Source organism: Seriola aureovittata, chromosome 1 (genome assembly GCF_021018895.1).
Source record: "Seriola aureovittata isolate HTS-2021-v1 ecotype China chromosome 1, ASM2101889v1, whole genome shotgun sequence".
In the NCBI taxonomy this organism is placed as follows: Eukaryota; Metazoa; Chordata; class Actinopteri; order Carangiformes; family Carangidae; genus Seriola; species Seriola aureovittata.
Genome location: NC_079364.1, coordinates 31,146,387 through 31,164,500, shown reverse-complemented (window position 1 = coordinate 31,164,500; position 18,114 = coordinate 31,146,387). Strand labels below are relative to the sequence as shown.

The following is an 18,114-nucleotide window of genomic DNA, read 5'->3' as shown; positions in this document are numbered from 1 at the left end:
CTGGAGAGGAACAAAGATCTGAGGGAAAAGAGGGATGTGTGAAAAAGGAAGCGTTGTTTAAACACTACTGCAAAAGGTTGGATTCAATAGAAAATCTCATAGACGGGCAACGTATTCATCAAATGTGTTAGGAAATCATCTCCTCTAGTTAAGACTGTGAGATGATGCAGAAGTGTCTCTGACAGCACACAGCTACAAAAATGACAAGGGCTCCACATGTATCATTCCGTGTGTGCCACATCAGATGATTTTAACAGATTCTTTCACAATTAGCCACATTTAATCTGTCTCGATTAGCCCAGTAAACCTCCCTTCCCTAATCCTAACCTGTCTAATATTTCTGAATAGCCTGTGCTTAAAACATTTAAGCTTGTCACCTAAAAACTAAAAAGCAACAGACACATAAATGACTCCAACAGATGGACTACATGGGTGACAAAGCTGGGTTTTTTGTTTTTTATGCTTTTAGCCTGAAAATGGAAAGGAGAATATTTGGTACTCCAAAAATTGTCATAGTAGTATTCAGAGTGTCATCCAAATATTCTGTGAATAGTGAAATTAATTACTGCTTGTCATTATCACAGACTGTGGAGGTGGCTACTTACTGATCCAGTGACACTTTCTCTTTACAGTTTATCAACATCTAGTTAGAATGTGTCTCAAACCTCCTCCTAAGGTTGTAGAGGAGCAGCTGGACTATATTTTGTCTTCATTATATCTTGGTTACATTTTAACTTGGGTTTTTTGATTGTAGATGGCTGTCTTATTTAAATGAGGTAAAAAGGACTCTGAACTGTCTTCCTTCACCTAAACTGGTTAACCACTGAACCAGTTTTACATATAGAAACTTTATAAAGAAGTAAAAATCGTGGCTTTGTGAATGGAGACATGAAAAGAGAAAAAAATTCCAGTATTCTGCTTCACCAGTCCTGGCAGAGTTGGTAAGCATACAATTAGAGAGGAAAAAAGGAGGTGGTGTAAAAAAGGAAAGAAGCATGAGCTGGCAGTGGGCTGGACACAGAGGAGGAGCCTGGCTCTGCTCTGCAGCTCCTTCTCTCTCTGGCTGCACCGACTGGGCCAGGATTGCCCAGCGGGGTTAACCTCACCCTGGGATTAAGGACCAGTTCCTTTCCTGGAGAAAGGCTTTTCAAGAAGAACCAGACATAATGGCCCTCATGCATGAACATTTTCATATTCTTACCCCCAAACTCAGTCACATGTTTCTGTGAGGTTTGAGCATTTAAGTCAGAATCCCCAAAACTCTCTTAACAGGACAAACTTTTCAATCATTTCCATGTGATAAAAACCACCTTGCTTGAGTAGATGTGTGTTTGTGAGATATGATCATTTGGTGCCACCCTTTTTTGGTAAAGCATAGTATTAATCAATGACCTTGCATGCTGATGAATATTTGTCTTTGCTTACCCTAGTTTTGATGTAAAAATTGACAGTGACTCCAGTCTTGATTTTCATATTTGGCTCAGTCTGTCTCTCCCTGCAACCCACACTCTCATCATCAGCTGTGTAAGAATCAGGACCTGTCACTGACTCTCCTCCTCCTATCTCTCATTCTGTTTTTCAAAATAATTAGCTTCACTTTTGCAACATGGTAACAGCCATGGTCAAACTGGCACAGAAATTCAGCCCTGGACTTATTCGGTGAGGGAACATGCATGCAGCACACTCACAAGCACCCTGAATGACAGGCACACAGAGAGGGCTTAAAGAGAACTTAATGGATTTGTTTACTGTCCACTGTCCACTGTCCACTGCCCCCCTGGGATTTGTCCCTATGGCCAGTCCAACTATGGTAACACCTAAATGGATTGTTTCGTATGTTGAAAGTGCAGATACAGAACGACCAAATGAGCCATTTAAAAAGAAAAAGTACTACTTTCAACCTTGATGGCTAATGCAGTACCTGTGCCAGAGGGTACCAAACCAGCCTTATGATCATCATGCACTCACATAAAATGTGTTCACGTGAAATATTGATAAAGTACTGGACCGATAAGAAGTGTTGATTAAATACAGTAACGATACCCATCCCTACTAATATGAGGGGTGGAGGAGGTATCATACTCACAGAGATACCTGATGAGAGAATATCATAGCCCACAGTAGGTGATGTTTCACTGAACAGAGACCTGCATAAAGACCCTGAGGCTGCTGTCAGATTGAGAGATTTCTCCTAATAGCTATTGAATTATTTAAATTGCTGTGCCAATAAAAATCTGAAAAACTTGCAGTGAATTGGCAAATGTGATATTGATGATATGATGAACAGAATATAAATTTAACATCAAGCTTGTCTAAGTTATATATTTTATTTGGTTTTATTTCAGTGTCATATTTAAAATGCAAGTTCATTCAGATTAAGCAATAATGATTGCAGGTTAAATGAGGCAAACTCTCTGTACCTGACTTGTGAATGCTAAAGTTTCTCTGGAGTCACTCTTACATGCCACTGAAGAACTAATTTGTTCATACAAGTTGTTCCTGAGTGAGGCCCCGTGACAGCTGCTAATGCTTTCATCTGTTCAAAACATATTCCCTTGCTGCACTCTGCCACATCAAATAGACAGTGGCTGGGAAGTGGGAGCCAAGAGCTTTGAAAAATGAAAAAGACCAGCAAGCAATATGCTTTATTTTACCACTAATTGATTATATAATTGGACAGAGCATTTTTACAGGGAACACAGGGGCTTTATTCTGAGCAGCACTGTTTATGCTCATGTACAGTAGTCTCTGTTTACCTCTTAGACACATTATAACAGCCTCGGCTTTGGGAACAACTTCACAACAGACACTTTTTTTAACCAACACACAGTAATTCGACACTTTGCAAACCAGATACTCTCCACAATAAAACTAACACAATCAAAGTAGCAACACACTGATCTGATAACGTACTTTGTACCAGGCTTTAAACCAGGCCAGATTCTAGTCAATGTCCACACCTTCCATTCACTGCACTCCAGCTGTCCACAGCACAATAAAAATCATTCCACACTAACCTAATTCACCTTCTTTACTTTTCAGAAGAGACACAGCGACTGAATTTTACAACATATTTAGATATCCTGCCTTGATTACAAATCCTTCATTGATCCACATATCCATTACAAGGGCTTCACTCCATGGCTTAATAAAATATTTCTAGCCTTGAGATGATTATCAACTTAAAAGGATTATTTTCTCTCTGTATCTAAGGCAGGCCTTTGTCCAATCAGCTGGTAGACCTTACCTACTCTTTTAGGTAACTTGATCTCATCTGAAATCCATCAGGTGCATTATAGATGCATCTTCTATTGGCCCTGTATGGGCTGATGTTTGCTGTCCACCTGCTGTGGTTGGCTCTGACTCTAACAACAGCAGAGCACAGGCTGACTCACTGACTGGTTTCTCTTCTAGAGCCATGAACAACTTTAGCAACTGAGGGAGCATGATGATCATAACAATGTGTCTCTGGAGCTGCCAAGGGAATGTTGGAGAGGAGCGAATACGCCGGCAAGAAGAAGGCGGAGAGGGCGACATGCGGGGGTGCGACACAGACTCCGGGCAGCCACTCTGATGGCAGGAGGCTGCCTCTACCAACAGTGATCCCTATAAACATATGCCGCCTCCCCGAGCACAGCTTCAGTCGGCTGTGTGGTGTTTTACTGAGTATAGACACAGCTGCCTGCTGTGATTTACTGAAGCATGGTTAAAAGACTCAACAGATATTTCCTTGCTTCATGTTGCTTTGTTTAATGATCCTGTGAGAGTGGAATGTGATCCACTAGTGACAGGGGAAGAAGCTGGTGGAAGTGTGTTGGACTGTTAAATAGAGCTGCAATTAACAATTATTTTCATTATCTGTTAATCTGCGGGTTATTGCCAAGATTATTTGATAATCATTTGGTCTACATAATTTGAAAAATGACTGTTAAAATTCCCCACAGCCCAAAGTGACTTCTTCAAATGTCTTGTTGTGCAACCAACACTTCAAGAGTCACATTATTCTGAGGATAACAATCCTCCATCCACGTCATTCAGACCTTTTTACTAGAGATGCACAGATTGAGACTCTCTTGGCCGATTTTCTTTCTTAGAAATATGACTGACAGCTACACAAACATTTTGTAACTTTTCTTTAATGAACAATTCAATTGTAAGTGCATAATAAAACATTGAATTAACTATTAAATAACTAGGTGAAGTGAATGGCTCTATCTCGCTCTCTATCTGTGCTTCCTTGTTACAACTCCCCACTTTTCGTTCATCAATGATGGATGATTATTATTATTGATGGTCATTAGCAACTCTGGCTGTGTGGAAACACGTGTGCAAGCCACTGCAGCACTTCAGCCAGGTAACCGTCATGCACAGGTGAGGTAAGGGTTGTGTCCACTAGCTTTAGCCACTTTGCCTTTGCTAGCTTCTTGAAATTGGACATGTTCAGCGAGGTGATAGTGTTTTAAGTGTATTATTAAGTTTATTGTTCTGAATGTTTTGGTGGTTGTTCCTCCACAACTTACAGGTATTACAACAAGAATAGCTATTAATGGCTAAAACAACTGATCTGCATCTGTAATAAACAAATCGATCCTCCTCCAAATCAAATCACCATGATATAATTCTGATGAATCTCAATAACAGCAATATATTTTTACACAGATGAGTTGACTGAAATATTGTGTCGTCCTATTCTGCAGTAAAGATCATTGTATGTGTTAGTACATTGGAGAAATCCGGTAAAGAAACTTCAACTACATGGCAGCATCGTCAATCATCTTACATAGAGCCTTCAAGTAATAAAATGAAACCTCACCATCACTGTGTCAAACGGTGAAGGGATGCTTCTCATTTCTCAACCGGTGCAGAAATAAAAAAGGTGACCAGAGGAAATCAGGATGCTCACAGTAAAGCAGGGGACAAACAAATCGGTGCTGGTATGACATCAGCCAGGTAGACCTGAGGCAGCGCTGACAGGAGCTGCTGAGAAGGCAGCCAGGCTTAGACAGTTGGTCACTCAGAGCAGGTTTGTGACAGACACATCAAACTTTAATGATGCTGCTGCAAATGATCTGAGGCCAGTTTTAGGTTTATATTCATATGGCCCTAAATCTAACTCACTATTCATGTGGGGAATTAGAACAAGTTTATAAAGGCTCTTTAATCCTTAAACATTTGCAGGGACCTTTGCAGGATCTCAGGAACCTGGTCTACATTGTGATTCTTGAGCCACAGTTCCTGCTGCTTTCAAGGTCATACTTTCTTATGTGCCAGAAACTTCTGGGATTCGCTTGGTAGCACTGAATGGTGCTGACTAGACAAAACCTGCTTTTAATTCAGCAGCCAGTATGGACTCCATATTTCAGCAAACCTGGCATGTTTAATTTCAGGCCCGAGGCCAGGCTAATGGCTTAGAGAAGGAATTGGGATTGGACTCCAGTTCGCTTCCCAGCTACAGAGTGTGTTAACTTGTTGTGCTTCATCATGCTGTGTGCTATGATCCTCTTACACAAGCTCCTAATAGGACATGAACATATTGGAAATAGAAGCTGTTTGGGCAAACAACCCAAACGTTAAATGAACCCGTCTTAATCAAGCAAGTTTCAACTGCAGTTGCAGGAACAGCATCATGCCTGGACAGCCAGTCTGAATGGAGGGTGGCACTGCTGCTTTCCTTCATGCCAACCACCACTGATTCAGCCTGAAAGCATTAGTCAATCAGGGAAACCAAGTACAAGAAAAAAGTTACCAGAGGCATTCATGCAAATGTGCACGCATGTTCTAAGATCGCCAGAAATCATAACTACTGCTCCTGTTGGAAAAAAAAGAAACCAAAAAGAAAAATTCACAAACATTCAAAAAGAGCTTTGTGTTTGTTCACTGGGCTCTGGTCTTAACATGAGTCATCTTGCAGCTCTGCAGTGAGGAAGACACCCAAAACACATGTCAGATGGATCGATCTGCAGACTTCTGTCACATATGTGTGAGGCTAACTGATTCTTGAGCGATAAACCCTTGACACTCTTGGTTTACATTCAACTGGTGGTAATGGTAATTGTAATGATACTATACTGATGCTGATATAAGGCCTAAAAATATCATTAATTTACTGTTGAGTAGCAACAGAACATATTATTCTTATTATTTTTAATTAATTACAGCCACCAGCACCACACTGTAACGAAAAAGGCCTCTCTTTTCTGTGACAGTACCATTAAATGGAAATATTCCAGATGTTCCTGCATCATTTCATATAAACTTTCCCTAAAAGTATTGTGTATTTGGCATCTTTGAAATCTTCCACAATATAAATTTCTGTAGCTATGACAATACTGTGGAGTGTATACACAACTTGAATCTTTGATTCTTTTTATTTCCTACAACAGCAAATATAAATTTGCTTGAATGATTATTTTACCGCTGCTTCCTCATATCTTTGCCTGACATCCTTTTTAAGATGTCCACACTACTACGTTTTAGTTTTAAAATGCATTTCTTTTGCTATGTTTATGCCTCCGCCCACACTAGTTATAAAGCACCTAAAACAGAGACTTTTAGAAACGCTGCTGCAGACACCCGCCTCGTTCCCTGATTGGGTCATGACTACCATGGGTGAAAGCAACATGGATAACAAATAACAAGCGTTACTGACCTTGTCTTTAGCAGCTGTTGTTCAGTTAAATTCTGCATTTTAACGTCACAACTGTCTTTGCTGTGCCACGTTCATAGTATTTTGTGCAACTAATCAACTGCAGAGTATGTAGGAAGTAGGTGAATGGTCATGTATGTATGCGTTTTCAGGTGTGATAGTGTGGAGGGAGATTGTTTCTGATACGGATCTTAAGCGGTCATCTGGATGGAGACCTTTTTTAGTTTTAAAACGTAGTAGTGTAGATGTAGCCCAGGAGGAAAAAACACAGACAACATATTTTTTAGATTAGATATGTAGTCATGTGTAGCTCACTGTGGAATAGAAGCCAATGAATATGTACACATTGAAATGAGATAGACGGGGAGAAATGGGAAAACAGTTAGTCCTGAAGAAAAGTGTTATTAAGGCAAGAATACAATGGTGCTGTTGTTGGCAGAACGAGAGCACATGCTGCACGTGCACAGTGAGTGGGTCTGCCGCAGGTTTGGCAGGCCTGCAGGCCACTCAGGAGAAATTAGGATTAGGAAGTGGACCCATAGCTCTCAGCAATGCAGCCTTGTGATTCCCATTAGCTCTGTTGGAGCTTGTTTTTCAGATGGCATGCAGGGTGCTGATGGAATGGTCTCAGTGCTGCTGAGCAAAGCAGGCTACTGCTCACCTCACAGCAGGGCTCAGACCTCTGAGGTTCAGGTAAGGCTAGGCTGGATGCTTTGTCTTTTTAAGTAATTTTTCTGATCAAAAATCATATTGAAGATTCAAGGATTTATTCATCACATATACTCATATTTCTCAACATGTGCAGTGAAATGCAGGGGTGGAGCTCTCGAGAGGACGCACTAAAGGTTAATGTGCAATAAGAGTAATAATAATTATGATAACGATAATAGACATAACCTGTCTCAACCTGTCAAGCACCGCCATGTATTCCTTTACATCTTCAACAACAAGCCCTCAGACACAAGCAGCAGCACGCCCAGACAAATGGATCCATCAATACATCCATGGTTTCTGGTCGGGGAAACGACTCAACAGTAACAGCAGGGATGATATCGTTGACCAGAGTTGTTATGAAGCTTGTCACTACTTCTGTAAACTCACTGATGTTGTCAGAGCTCGACTGGAACATATACCAGTTGACGTCAACATCTGGTTGCGAAGGCACAGCGGAGATGACGACCACTGTGAACTCCCGGTGAAGGCAGAGTGGACGGAATGAGACTGATTAGACCAATTACACCGATTGTTGCTCATGATGAGACAGACTCCACCACCTTTGAACCTGTTGGACTTCTGTACTCCGTCCACATAGAAGACAGAGATCAGCTCTGCCCGACTGAAACATGACTCGCTCCCCACTCCATCATCACAGGATTTTTACATTTTCTTATTTCCCAATGGAATTTGACTTTGGCCTGAGATCATCCATCCTGTTCTCCAAGAGCTCGCAGAATACTAGCAAAATGTGTGTCTGTCAGAGAGACATTGACACTGTCTGTATGCATGTAAACAGGAATGTGCAGGCATCACACAAAGACATCTGTACAAGTATTTTATACTGTTGATTTTGGGTAGAAGCAGCCACCCATTAGAAAGGAAGTAGGATCAACAAGCTGGATTCTGTGACGTACGGTTACCCATAACACCCTTCTCTGTGAAGGTTTGCAGAGACATTTGTGTGTGTATTTGCGCTGAGCTGTAATTCAAGGTTTATATTTAAGATAAGTTAAGCTGATTTTTATTTTTGTTATTTATTTTGATAAATAAGTCAAAAAGCAAAATTAAATGTATAAAAAAAAATTAATTCTAGCATTTGTACCAAAAGTCAGGTATTGTATAGTCACTGATATTAAATATTTTGGATTATAATATTGCTGCAGCTAATGATTGCTCTACTCATCATTAATCATTAACAATAGATTCACTAACTAACTAATCTTTATAGAACTAGATGATACAGTACCATGAAGTGTGCAGTAGTACAGTAAAACAGAGTCACTGTGAATGAAGCAACATGGAACAGAGAAGAGAGAAAATCATTTTTATAGACTGATCAAATCAGAACTTTAAAGTGACTCGTCCACTGTTTTTTATGGTTTATTAATATGATTTCATTTTCTTTTTTGACTAAGAGATGGTAATTAAGTGATACATTTATTACAGTGCTCTTAGAAGGCAGAACAGGAAATGCACTTAGTGTATTCAAGCCTGTGCTGCAGCCTTTGCATTAATCTGACAGCATTCACTTCAGACACGTTCAAAGTGTTACAGAAATGTTTCAAGTCTGACCTCGTTGTCATTGTGACTTTTATGTGAAAGTGACTGGGGTGATTATTCAGACACGACACCGACGTGCACAACTGCTGTCACCTGTATCGAGCTAGGTGCATGTCTGATGAGGTCTTTAGAGCTACACAGAGTGCTGCTGTATGTGCAAAACACCACACACCACAAGGGCATGGTTTAAAGGAGGAAGTCTACATATACCATCCAGATAAAAAAAAAAGATGATTGAAGAAGCAAACTCTTAAAATCTTCTACAGAATGAGATATGACTGGATTATGATAGTAGTAATGAAGGCTTTTACAGGTTTCAGTCATCACTACAGAACCTATGAAACCCCTGCTTATTAACTCACCCCCCCAAAAAAAATGTCACCATCCTGCATACCAGTTGACTGCTGCTGCTGCCACACACACCCTGTGCTTCATGCTGCAGTGCTGTAATTCATGCTAATTCAGCACTCTGGCTTTCCATTTCTGTTTATTTTTGAATCTCGAGTGTAAACATTTATTTGCTCATTGGGCCTCGCTTGTGGGGGCCTACTTTTAGCACTATGCAGAGAGACAGAGGAGAAGCACACAGAGCAAAGGCCGCAGGGTGTCTGAAAATACATGAGGATCACCACATGTTGGGCCGTCCTCAACAACAGAACAGACGCATTCAGTCCACAGACGCAGACAGAATGATTAATCCTCTAACTATCAACATAGAGTAATACTGACAATTGTAAGAAAGACATAAGATACATTTCAGTCAAAACCATATGTCCTCTACATATCATTAATGTCAGGTAATTAAAACTATTTAATTAGTTAGAGGTTAGTGAAAGACTATCATCTGTACAGCAGAGCCTGACCAATAGATGAACGGACTAGTTTTATCGACCGATTAAAGGTGTCTTCAGATAAATCAGTATCAGTGATTAAAACGGCCGATAAGTAACAACAAATTAATAATTATATTATAATATATATAATATCTAAAATTTCTGTAGGTGCTTCAACTATTTTATTACAGCTGACAGCTGCTATAAAACTCATGGCTTTACTTTATCTTTTGTTAAATAAGTTATCTAATGCTAGCTAATGCTAGAGGACAGCTAATGAACCGTTAGCATATAGTATTGCATTTATTCTGCCTAAATGATGTAATAGTAAATTTATCTGACTTGTCAGAACAGTTACACTTGGTGCTTTGGAAAGAATGAAATTGAAATGTGATTTTCACTGAAGACATTTATACAGCTGAGACACAGTGGCATTTCAGAATCAACGTTAACCCCCTTAGCTAATGCCTGACCATCACATTTCAGAACAGCTGGCTAGGACTGGTAACGCTAGAGGGATTATTAGACCTGTGGAAATCAATGCAGTAACCACACAGAGCCTACTCTGTAGCCTTTGCAAATGGCCTATGCAGTTGTGAGTATTTATACTTGTGCATCGGTGTGTCTGCGCCACTCTGCAATGACACTGACAAAATGCCAGTTGGTGGTGGGGTTTCCATGTCACTGTGTGTGTACTTCATGGTGACTGAAACTGAGCAGCTCATGTTGGAGTTGGAACTAATAAATTTTGAACAATTACTTTTACTGAAATTACTGCAACGGACAAAAGAGAGAAGCTGTCAGAGGAGGTGGTGTGGACAACCACTGAACTGATTGAGACAGAAGGAGGGTGGGTTTTCAATCACAGTTGCTGCGGTCTGTGTTGCTGCAATGTGTAGTTACAATTTTAGGGATTTCTGTCAGGCTACGGCATAAGCTAATGCAGCCACACTGTATGCAGAAGTATAAATTGGCCTTTACTGATTTTAAATAAATTAAATCTACAAAACAATAAAGAGTGAAAAAAGTGAAGGGTTCTGAATACTTTCTGAAGCCACTGTAAACCACCCATGGTGCATTTCTGTAAGCGATAGGCAGATAATGGGAAGCTAAATTACATACTAATATTACACTTTGTAGCAATCTGATATAATATGCAGCAGCTTAAATCACTTTCAGATTCTCGATCAGTTTGGGATGAATTCAGTAACTATGACCTCGTGTTTTATTCCCAACAGCAACATTAAAGCCTTTGGAATTTTCTGATTTGCTCTGATTGGTTTCTTATCCATAAAGATCGCTGAGGTTCAAGGCAATTATAATAAATGGAAAAAATATGATTTGACAGAACCAATGGCCAGAACATAACTAATGGTATTTTGTATCCTGTTTTACTACTGTATATTGGGTAACACTGAAAAAAGAAACATTTCACTCAGAAGTTAGAATGGAGCAAATATTTTAAGAACCAGTGGCTTCCCACAATTCAGAACTCGACTGAGTGACGGCAAGTGTGTGACAAGGCCGGGGAAGAAACAGTCACAGAGACAATCGCATGTTGAGGCTTTGCTCTCGAGTGTGGGCGGCTGACTTCCTGTGCACTGGTCTAGCATTAGTAAGCATGACTACTCTAAAAACCTAGGGCCTCAGAAAGCTAAAAATAAAAAAAACAAAAACAGAATTTAGGATTAAAAAAGAAAAAAAAAAAAAGAGAAAAAGGGAAATCCACTGTGCGACAATAGCCGTGTGTCACCATCCTACTAATGTCAGTATACTCCCTAACACACTTTCCTCCTGTGAGATTCTGCCCTGCAGGTCCCATGGTTCTCATGACTACAACAATCAATTTGTGAATTACAGGACAAATCTTAACTTTACCCCAAAGTTAAGACTCTGCACTTAAATGTATGTTGGTTCCATGATCAGAAATGTCAGTTTTGATTCTAATGAAAAATCCACAATGAACAGCATCAATCATGCATTTATCATGTCTATGCCTAGTTCCTTTGGTTTTATTAGTTTGACTTGCATTATGGGCTTGATGTTGTAACATGTCAGCAGAGATGTGAGCCTGTCAGATGGTGACCGCGCCAAGTGATCTACAGTGTGACTCAATTTAAAAAACATTCAGTGGTTTGGCACAGATCAAGGCAAGGGTCAAACCATCTCTAAAGTTTAGAGTGTTACCAGGTACACAGTGGCTGGCTTCGGTAGTTGTGAAATGGGTTGTGAAATTTAAAAAAAGTGAAATATTTTAGAAACACCGCGACTTTTCCAAGAGTAGGCCATCCAGCTAAATTCAGGGCCATGACCAAGAACCCAACTGTCACTTTAACAGAGCTTCAGGGGTCCTCCGCAGCCATGGAAGAACCTGCCGGAAGGACACTCGTCCCAGTAGCTCTCCATCAATTGGGGTTTGTCAAACAGCATTTAAAGGACTCTGAGCCTGAGGAAAAAGATTCTCTGATCTGACGAGACAAAAATGAAGTCCTACTCATCACCTGGCTAAAACCATCCCTACGGTGAAAGATGGTGGTATTACCATCATGCTGTGAATACTGGGTTCTCAGCAGCGGGGACTGGAAAAGAAAGGGGAATGCAGCCAAATACAGCAAGGACAATGAAAAAACCTGCTCTAGAGTGCACACAACCTGAGACACCTTTCAGCATGACAGTGACCTGAAGCATGAAGCCAAGACAACAGAGGAGTGGCTTCAAGTGTCTGACTGTCCTTGAGCCCAGATTTAAAACCTATAGAACATCTGTGGAGAGACCTGAAGACGGCAGTTCACAGACACTTCCAATCTGTCAGAGCTTGAGAGGATCCGTCAAGACAAATGGGATAAACTGCCCAAATGCAGGTGTGCAACACTTGTAGAGACCTGCCCAAGAAGACTCAAAGCTGCTGCCAAAGAGGGTTCAACAAGGTGCTGAGTTAAGGGTCTGAATACTTTTGTAAATAAGATATTTCAGTTTTTGATTTTTAAAGAATTTGCAAACATTTATAACAATGTGTTTGTACTTTGTCATTATGGGTGTAGAGCAATGTGCAAATTTTATTGATTAACAATTAAATCAACACAATAATCAATAAAATGTGACAAGCATGAAGGGGTCAATGGATATGCTGAAAGATTAAACCAGCTGATTTACTGTTTAATTCATTAAAGCGACTATAATCCATGCTTAATATAAATGTATCAAATAATAATGTAACAGGGTAAACTACACAACTGTTGGACTTCCATAAAGTGCTACTGACCCCTTTAAGAGAAGTCGAAGAGATTTTCATACTACATCACTCCTGCTAAGTGTTCATTTCAAAATGAAAAATGATCAAAGAATACAGACTGGACTGGTCAAATTAGAGTGGAAAGAAGGCATTTTTGGTCTTAAAAGACACAGTTGTTAGGAAAAAGTCTGACCAGACAGCAATGATAGTTGGTCACTGGTCATAATGTATTGCATTGGTTGAACCCATCTGCTTAAACACTGTGACTGGAGTCCTGTAATGCCCTGTCAGAAGCAGTTTGTAAAACTGTGTTGGACATCAGAAGAGGTTCCCTGAACCTGTACCACACCGTTGACGAAATGTGATATCATTTAAAAATGGTGACAACGCCACACATTTACAGACAGGAAGTCATTCATAGTGTTGTACTCGATTACGCACACAAAAAGTGCCACAAACAGTTGTGTAACAAATGAACAAGAGCTAGAGAGAGTAGTTGAATCCTTGGCTCTGCACAGATGGACGATCACAGCATGAAGTGGGTGTGAATGTCGGATTGTCAATTTCAGAAAGTTTCAAACTCTGTGAGACACAGACCTGCCCTCATCTGATGTCAGAGAGGATCCAGGGTTGCCCGCCTCTCGCTAAATACCTCTGGGACAGACCCCTTCACTCAGTGAGGCTTTTACCAAGCTATGATGAGAGAACTGTTGTGTGTTTCTATATAGAACTCTTTATCAAGCTGCTGCTCTCGTTTCTGAAAAGAGATGTTTTATTCCTCAACAACTCTCCATCATTACAGTGGCACCTCGCTACCATGGTAACAAAAAGATAAGGCCTTTACAGTCATACTGTTGCAGACCTGTCACCCTGTACTGACCTTGCTACTGAAGATGTCCCTCATGTTCACCGTGGTGAATAGTCAAGAGACTAGGACAATGACAATGTTTCTGTCTTACTTTACCTGAACCACACTGAATTGAAAAAAGCTTACTGAACTATTAACCCTTGGTTAAAATGTCTATTGATGGAACTGAATACACATGGTAGACATTCAGACTTCACTTTTCCACCACCTGTCACCATCTGTGTTTGCAGCAGAAGCGCAAAGGTCTCTTCGTGTGTAGTAATAGACAACAATTAGGCCTAATGAACCAACAAATCTCACCAGGTAGCATACAAGGTTAAATACTGTCTACATGCTGGTAGAGACTGATCAAGGAGACTTAGTAGAAAAAGAAAAATGTTGAAGAGGAGAGAGATAAAAAAGAAAAGCATGTGCGAGTCAATCTGGCTTCACATGTTGTCTAGTCTTTGTCAGCACTTTAATCCAGTAACTGTAGGGGTTTATCAGCAACACATATTTCTAACAACACATTAAGCTTAATGACATGTCCATTGAGTACATGTTTCATGTTGAATGTCATCACTTTCTAAGATGCCACAGCGGAAATAAAAGTATTTTTTTGACTAACCTGATAGACAGGAACCCTTTACACCAACACACAGGACTAACTGAGAGCCTGAACACAGAAACTAAAATCCAGAGGCTGAGTAGTAGTACAATATGGACTTCAGATTTAGATGTCTTCGTAAGACTGATGTGATGTGGGGCGAACAGGCTGGCAATGTGCTGTCTGTTAGAGGCACATGGTATGACTTTGTACTGGATAAAATATAGTGCAGAACTATTCAGCCTCATCAATCTGCTCTCTACCAATAACTGTGATATCAGCTCTTTCTCCTCTTTACGACTCAAATTACCATTTCATGATGTATTTATATCATCTGGGATTCTGTGGTAAAACTATAATGTTACTGCCGCACTCCCGGACAAGCACAGGAGGACAAGCTTTGACCCATCTTGGCTGAAACACTCCTCCTTGCTCTACAAGACCGATACTGGTAAAGTTAAGGGCAAAAAGTGAATAAAAATGTAACTTAATTCAACTCCATACAATCTTGTAGCACTCCACTCCACGCCATGATCAAACTGTACAATATATGTCCCCCACCCCCACCAGAAAAAAAGAAGTCAACCTGGGAAAAACCTGCATCTCATACAGTCACGTCATTAAATTTCCACATTACTGTATGACCTGCATTACTTTGAAAAGGCTCTGATTCATGTGAAGCGCAATCATATGAGCAACAGGTCTGGCACAGCCGAGTCCAGACATGTCAGAGAACAGGTTGGTTTGAGGAAACACAACTAGAGCACACGCAGACACGCACGCATGACTGATGACGAGGCTGCAGCGTGTCTTTTTTTGACTCTGTACCAACACAGGGCGGCTGTGGTGGCTGTGGTGATTTGGTTAGCAGTTTTGTCTTGATAACTTGCCCAGCAAGTTATTGATATGGCCAACAATGACAACTCTCAACAACGTCTGAACGCCATAAATACCAGCTGATACAGTGCAACCATTTCAGCTGCCTGCTGAGTAACACAACTGAACCACAGTGAAACCTCACAATGAGGAAGAAGTGGTGAGTGTAAAGGAGTGACTGCTCCTTTTGCACACTCACACTCACAGCATATACAATTTACTATTTGAATTGAACACATGCCAGTTTAGGCTATTTCCACACTTAACTAACATTATACTGCATGCAGATTTATTTGAGCTTAATATTTGGTTTCGTAATTGCACATGTCAGAAGGGAGCATTGTGTACTTTCAGAGATTTATGTGTAAGCAATCAAACCACTTTATAGGAAAACACAATAGGATACCCATGCGTCATAATCTAACAAAACAAAACCTTGTTATGTAAAACATCAAACAGTGTACCAGCCAATGGAATGCTATTCTGTAAACGAGACTCAGTCAAAGGTCAGCCCACAGGTCAGGACCAACACACAGACACAAGGATCACTGTGACCCTATGGTGACCTATAACTGGTCAAATTTCTGTTACACAGAGATTAAAACAAACACTCTTTGAAGCTGTTATTCCACTCAAAATGACAAAAGGTCTAACAACAACAGTTAAAACCCAAAAGGCTGCACTCAAAATAATGACTAAAAAGGGGCTGATCACTCAGCTCTGGATGTTAGCAGCCAAACTGATGTTACACCCAATTCTGACTACAGCTTTAAAGGTAATCGAAGCACTACAGTAAAAGGACAATCTTCTGGAGCTGCGCTGTCGTCCTTCAACATCTAACCTTATTGAACTGCATGCTGGCTTGTCACTGTAGTGGACAGGGATTTGGTTTTGTTGGAAATTGGCCTTCTTTCTTAGGCCTGCTAAACGGAGGGGAGGGCTTCATCCTACTGGAAAAGGTGCCTCTATTTTATCTAGGTACAGGCACTTAAGTAAAGTTTGACATTAGGGACTTATTGCACAGCTGGTCGCAGGTGATTAGAGATTCGGCGTGGGTTTGGAGTCCACCACGTTAGTTAATATGTTTAACCAGGGAAATACTCTGATTATCAGATTATCAGACTGATAGCATGGTCTATAACATTTTGCTGTCTCTGACCTGGCACTTGTGCAGCTTAAGTCTTACTTATCTGAAAGAACACTATAATAACACCACATCAAAATTTTCTAATGTGAAGTATGGAGTACCTCAGGGCTCTGTTCTTGGCCCTGTTTTTCTCTCTTTATATTTTACATCTAAGCTAAATTATGTGCATTCATGGTATCAATTTCCACTATTGATGATACTCTGTCTGCTCTGTGTCTTGCCTTTGAACGCAGATCATCATTATCACATTATTATATTAGAGGCATGCCTGTCTGCTGTGAAAAACTGGACGACATTTAATTTCCTGCTCCTAAATTCTGATAACACTGAGATGCTGTTCATTTACCTGGCCCATCACAGACATCAGTTTGATCAGTAAACATTAGCTCGATGAATGTGTGATTTCTCAAAGTCTGACAGCCAAGAATCTCAGTGTTATATTTGACCCTCTTTTGATCAGCACATGACAGACATCACCAAGACCGGACGTTTTGTTTTCAGGCCTGCCTCATGCTGTTACTAAGTCTTTAAATGGCTCAAAATGCTGCAGCAGAATTTTGAAAACCTCTGGTGTAGCCAGTTTTTTCTATATTAGTGTCATTAAGTCTTAAATGCAATTGGATTCTGTGTCCTGAAATGTGTGTATTGGTGTCATTGACAAAAAAATATGGTATGAAATGAAACCATCTTACCTCATAGGACCAGACACACTGGACCCCAGCAAACCTCCTGACACACCGGCCCACCTCCACATCTTCATGGGTAGTGTACATCTCCTGCAGACACTCTCGGATGTGGGGGACCATCCTCTTGAGGACCTCGCGGCTCATGATGACCCCTGGCCCTCCCATGCAGAAGTTTTCCCCAGGCTCCAGGGCCAGTTTCCCTAGCTCGTCCCGGGCCCCCATGCCTGTTTGGCCAAGGAAGATGGCCTCACTACTGTTGAGGCTGCGCAGGAAGCTCTCCAGTTTCTCACTCTTAATGTAGACGTCGTCATCGGCCCTCATGAACCACTCGTACCTGTCCAGATAATGGTCGTGCATGTACTTGAGCATCATGAAGGACTTCTTCTGGGGTGGGTACGAGTCATCCACATTCCTAAGAGCCACTATGGGAATGGGTATGGAGGTGTCAGAGCCCTCGCTGGAGAAGAACTCCACATGACCTGGAATTGTCTGTGCCCAAGTCCTGTAAATACACACACACACACACAGACACACACACATACATACACGGATGGAGTCAGAAAAAGGTCAGATAAGAAACAAATGGGATTATCTAAAACATGTAACAACCTGCAATAAAAATAGTAATAGCCCCAAAGCAGTCGCAGACATGGGATACTCAAGTGGTCCTGTGCATATATGCATATATACAGTGTAGTGAGTACAGAGCATACAGTCATAAATTCTCGATAATGACATGAACAGCTGATTAAATTTATGTTCCACAGAACCTTGTGGGTCCACAGAGGTCCTGATGAACAGTTAGAAATGGTTTAGCTCGTAAAGTAGTATATGATGGCAACTAGTTGTAAAACACAGGAGAAATTCATATTTCTCACCCAAAAGCAGTGTACATGCTAAACCATCATCTCTCCATAGGTGAGGAGTGAAACCTCTTGTCTACAACGGCTGCATCACTAAAGC

At 40.7% G+C, this 18,114-nt stretch overlaps 1 protein-coding gene across 1 annotated transcript in view; it reads right to left on the bottom strand.

Moving 5' to 3' along the window:
* chsy1 (chondroitin sulfate synthase 1) overlaps positions 1–18,114 on the bottom strand; it is a 69,256-nt gene that overhangs the window by 46,503 nt on the left and 4,639 nt on the right. The window contains exon 2 of the mRNA XM_056380838.1: positions 17,158–17,653. Coding sequence (XP_056236813.1) covers positions 17,158–17,653 — 496 coding nt within the window. The remainder of the gene's footprint in view (positions 1–17,157; positions 17,654–18,114) is intronic.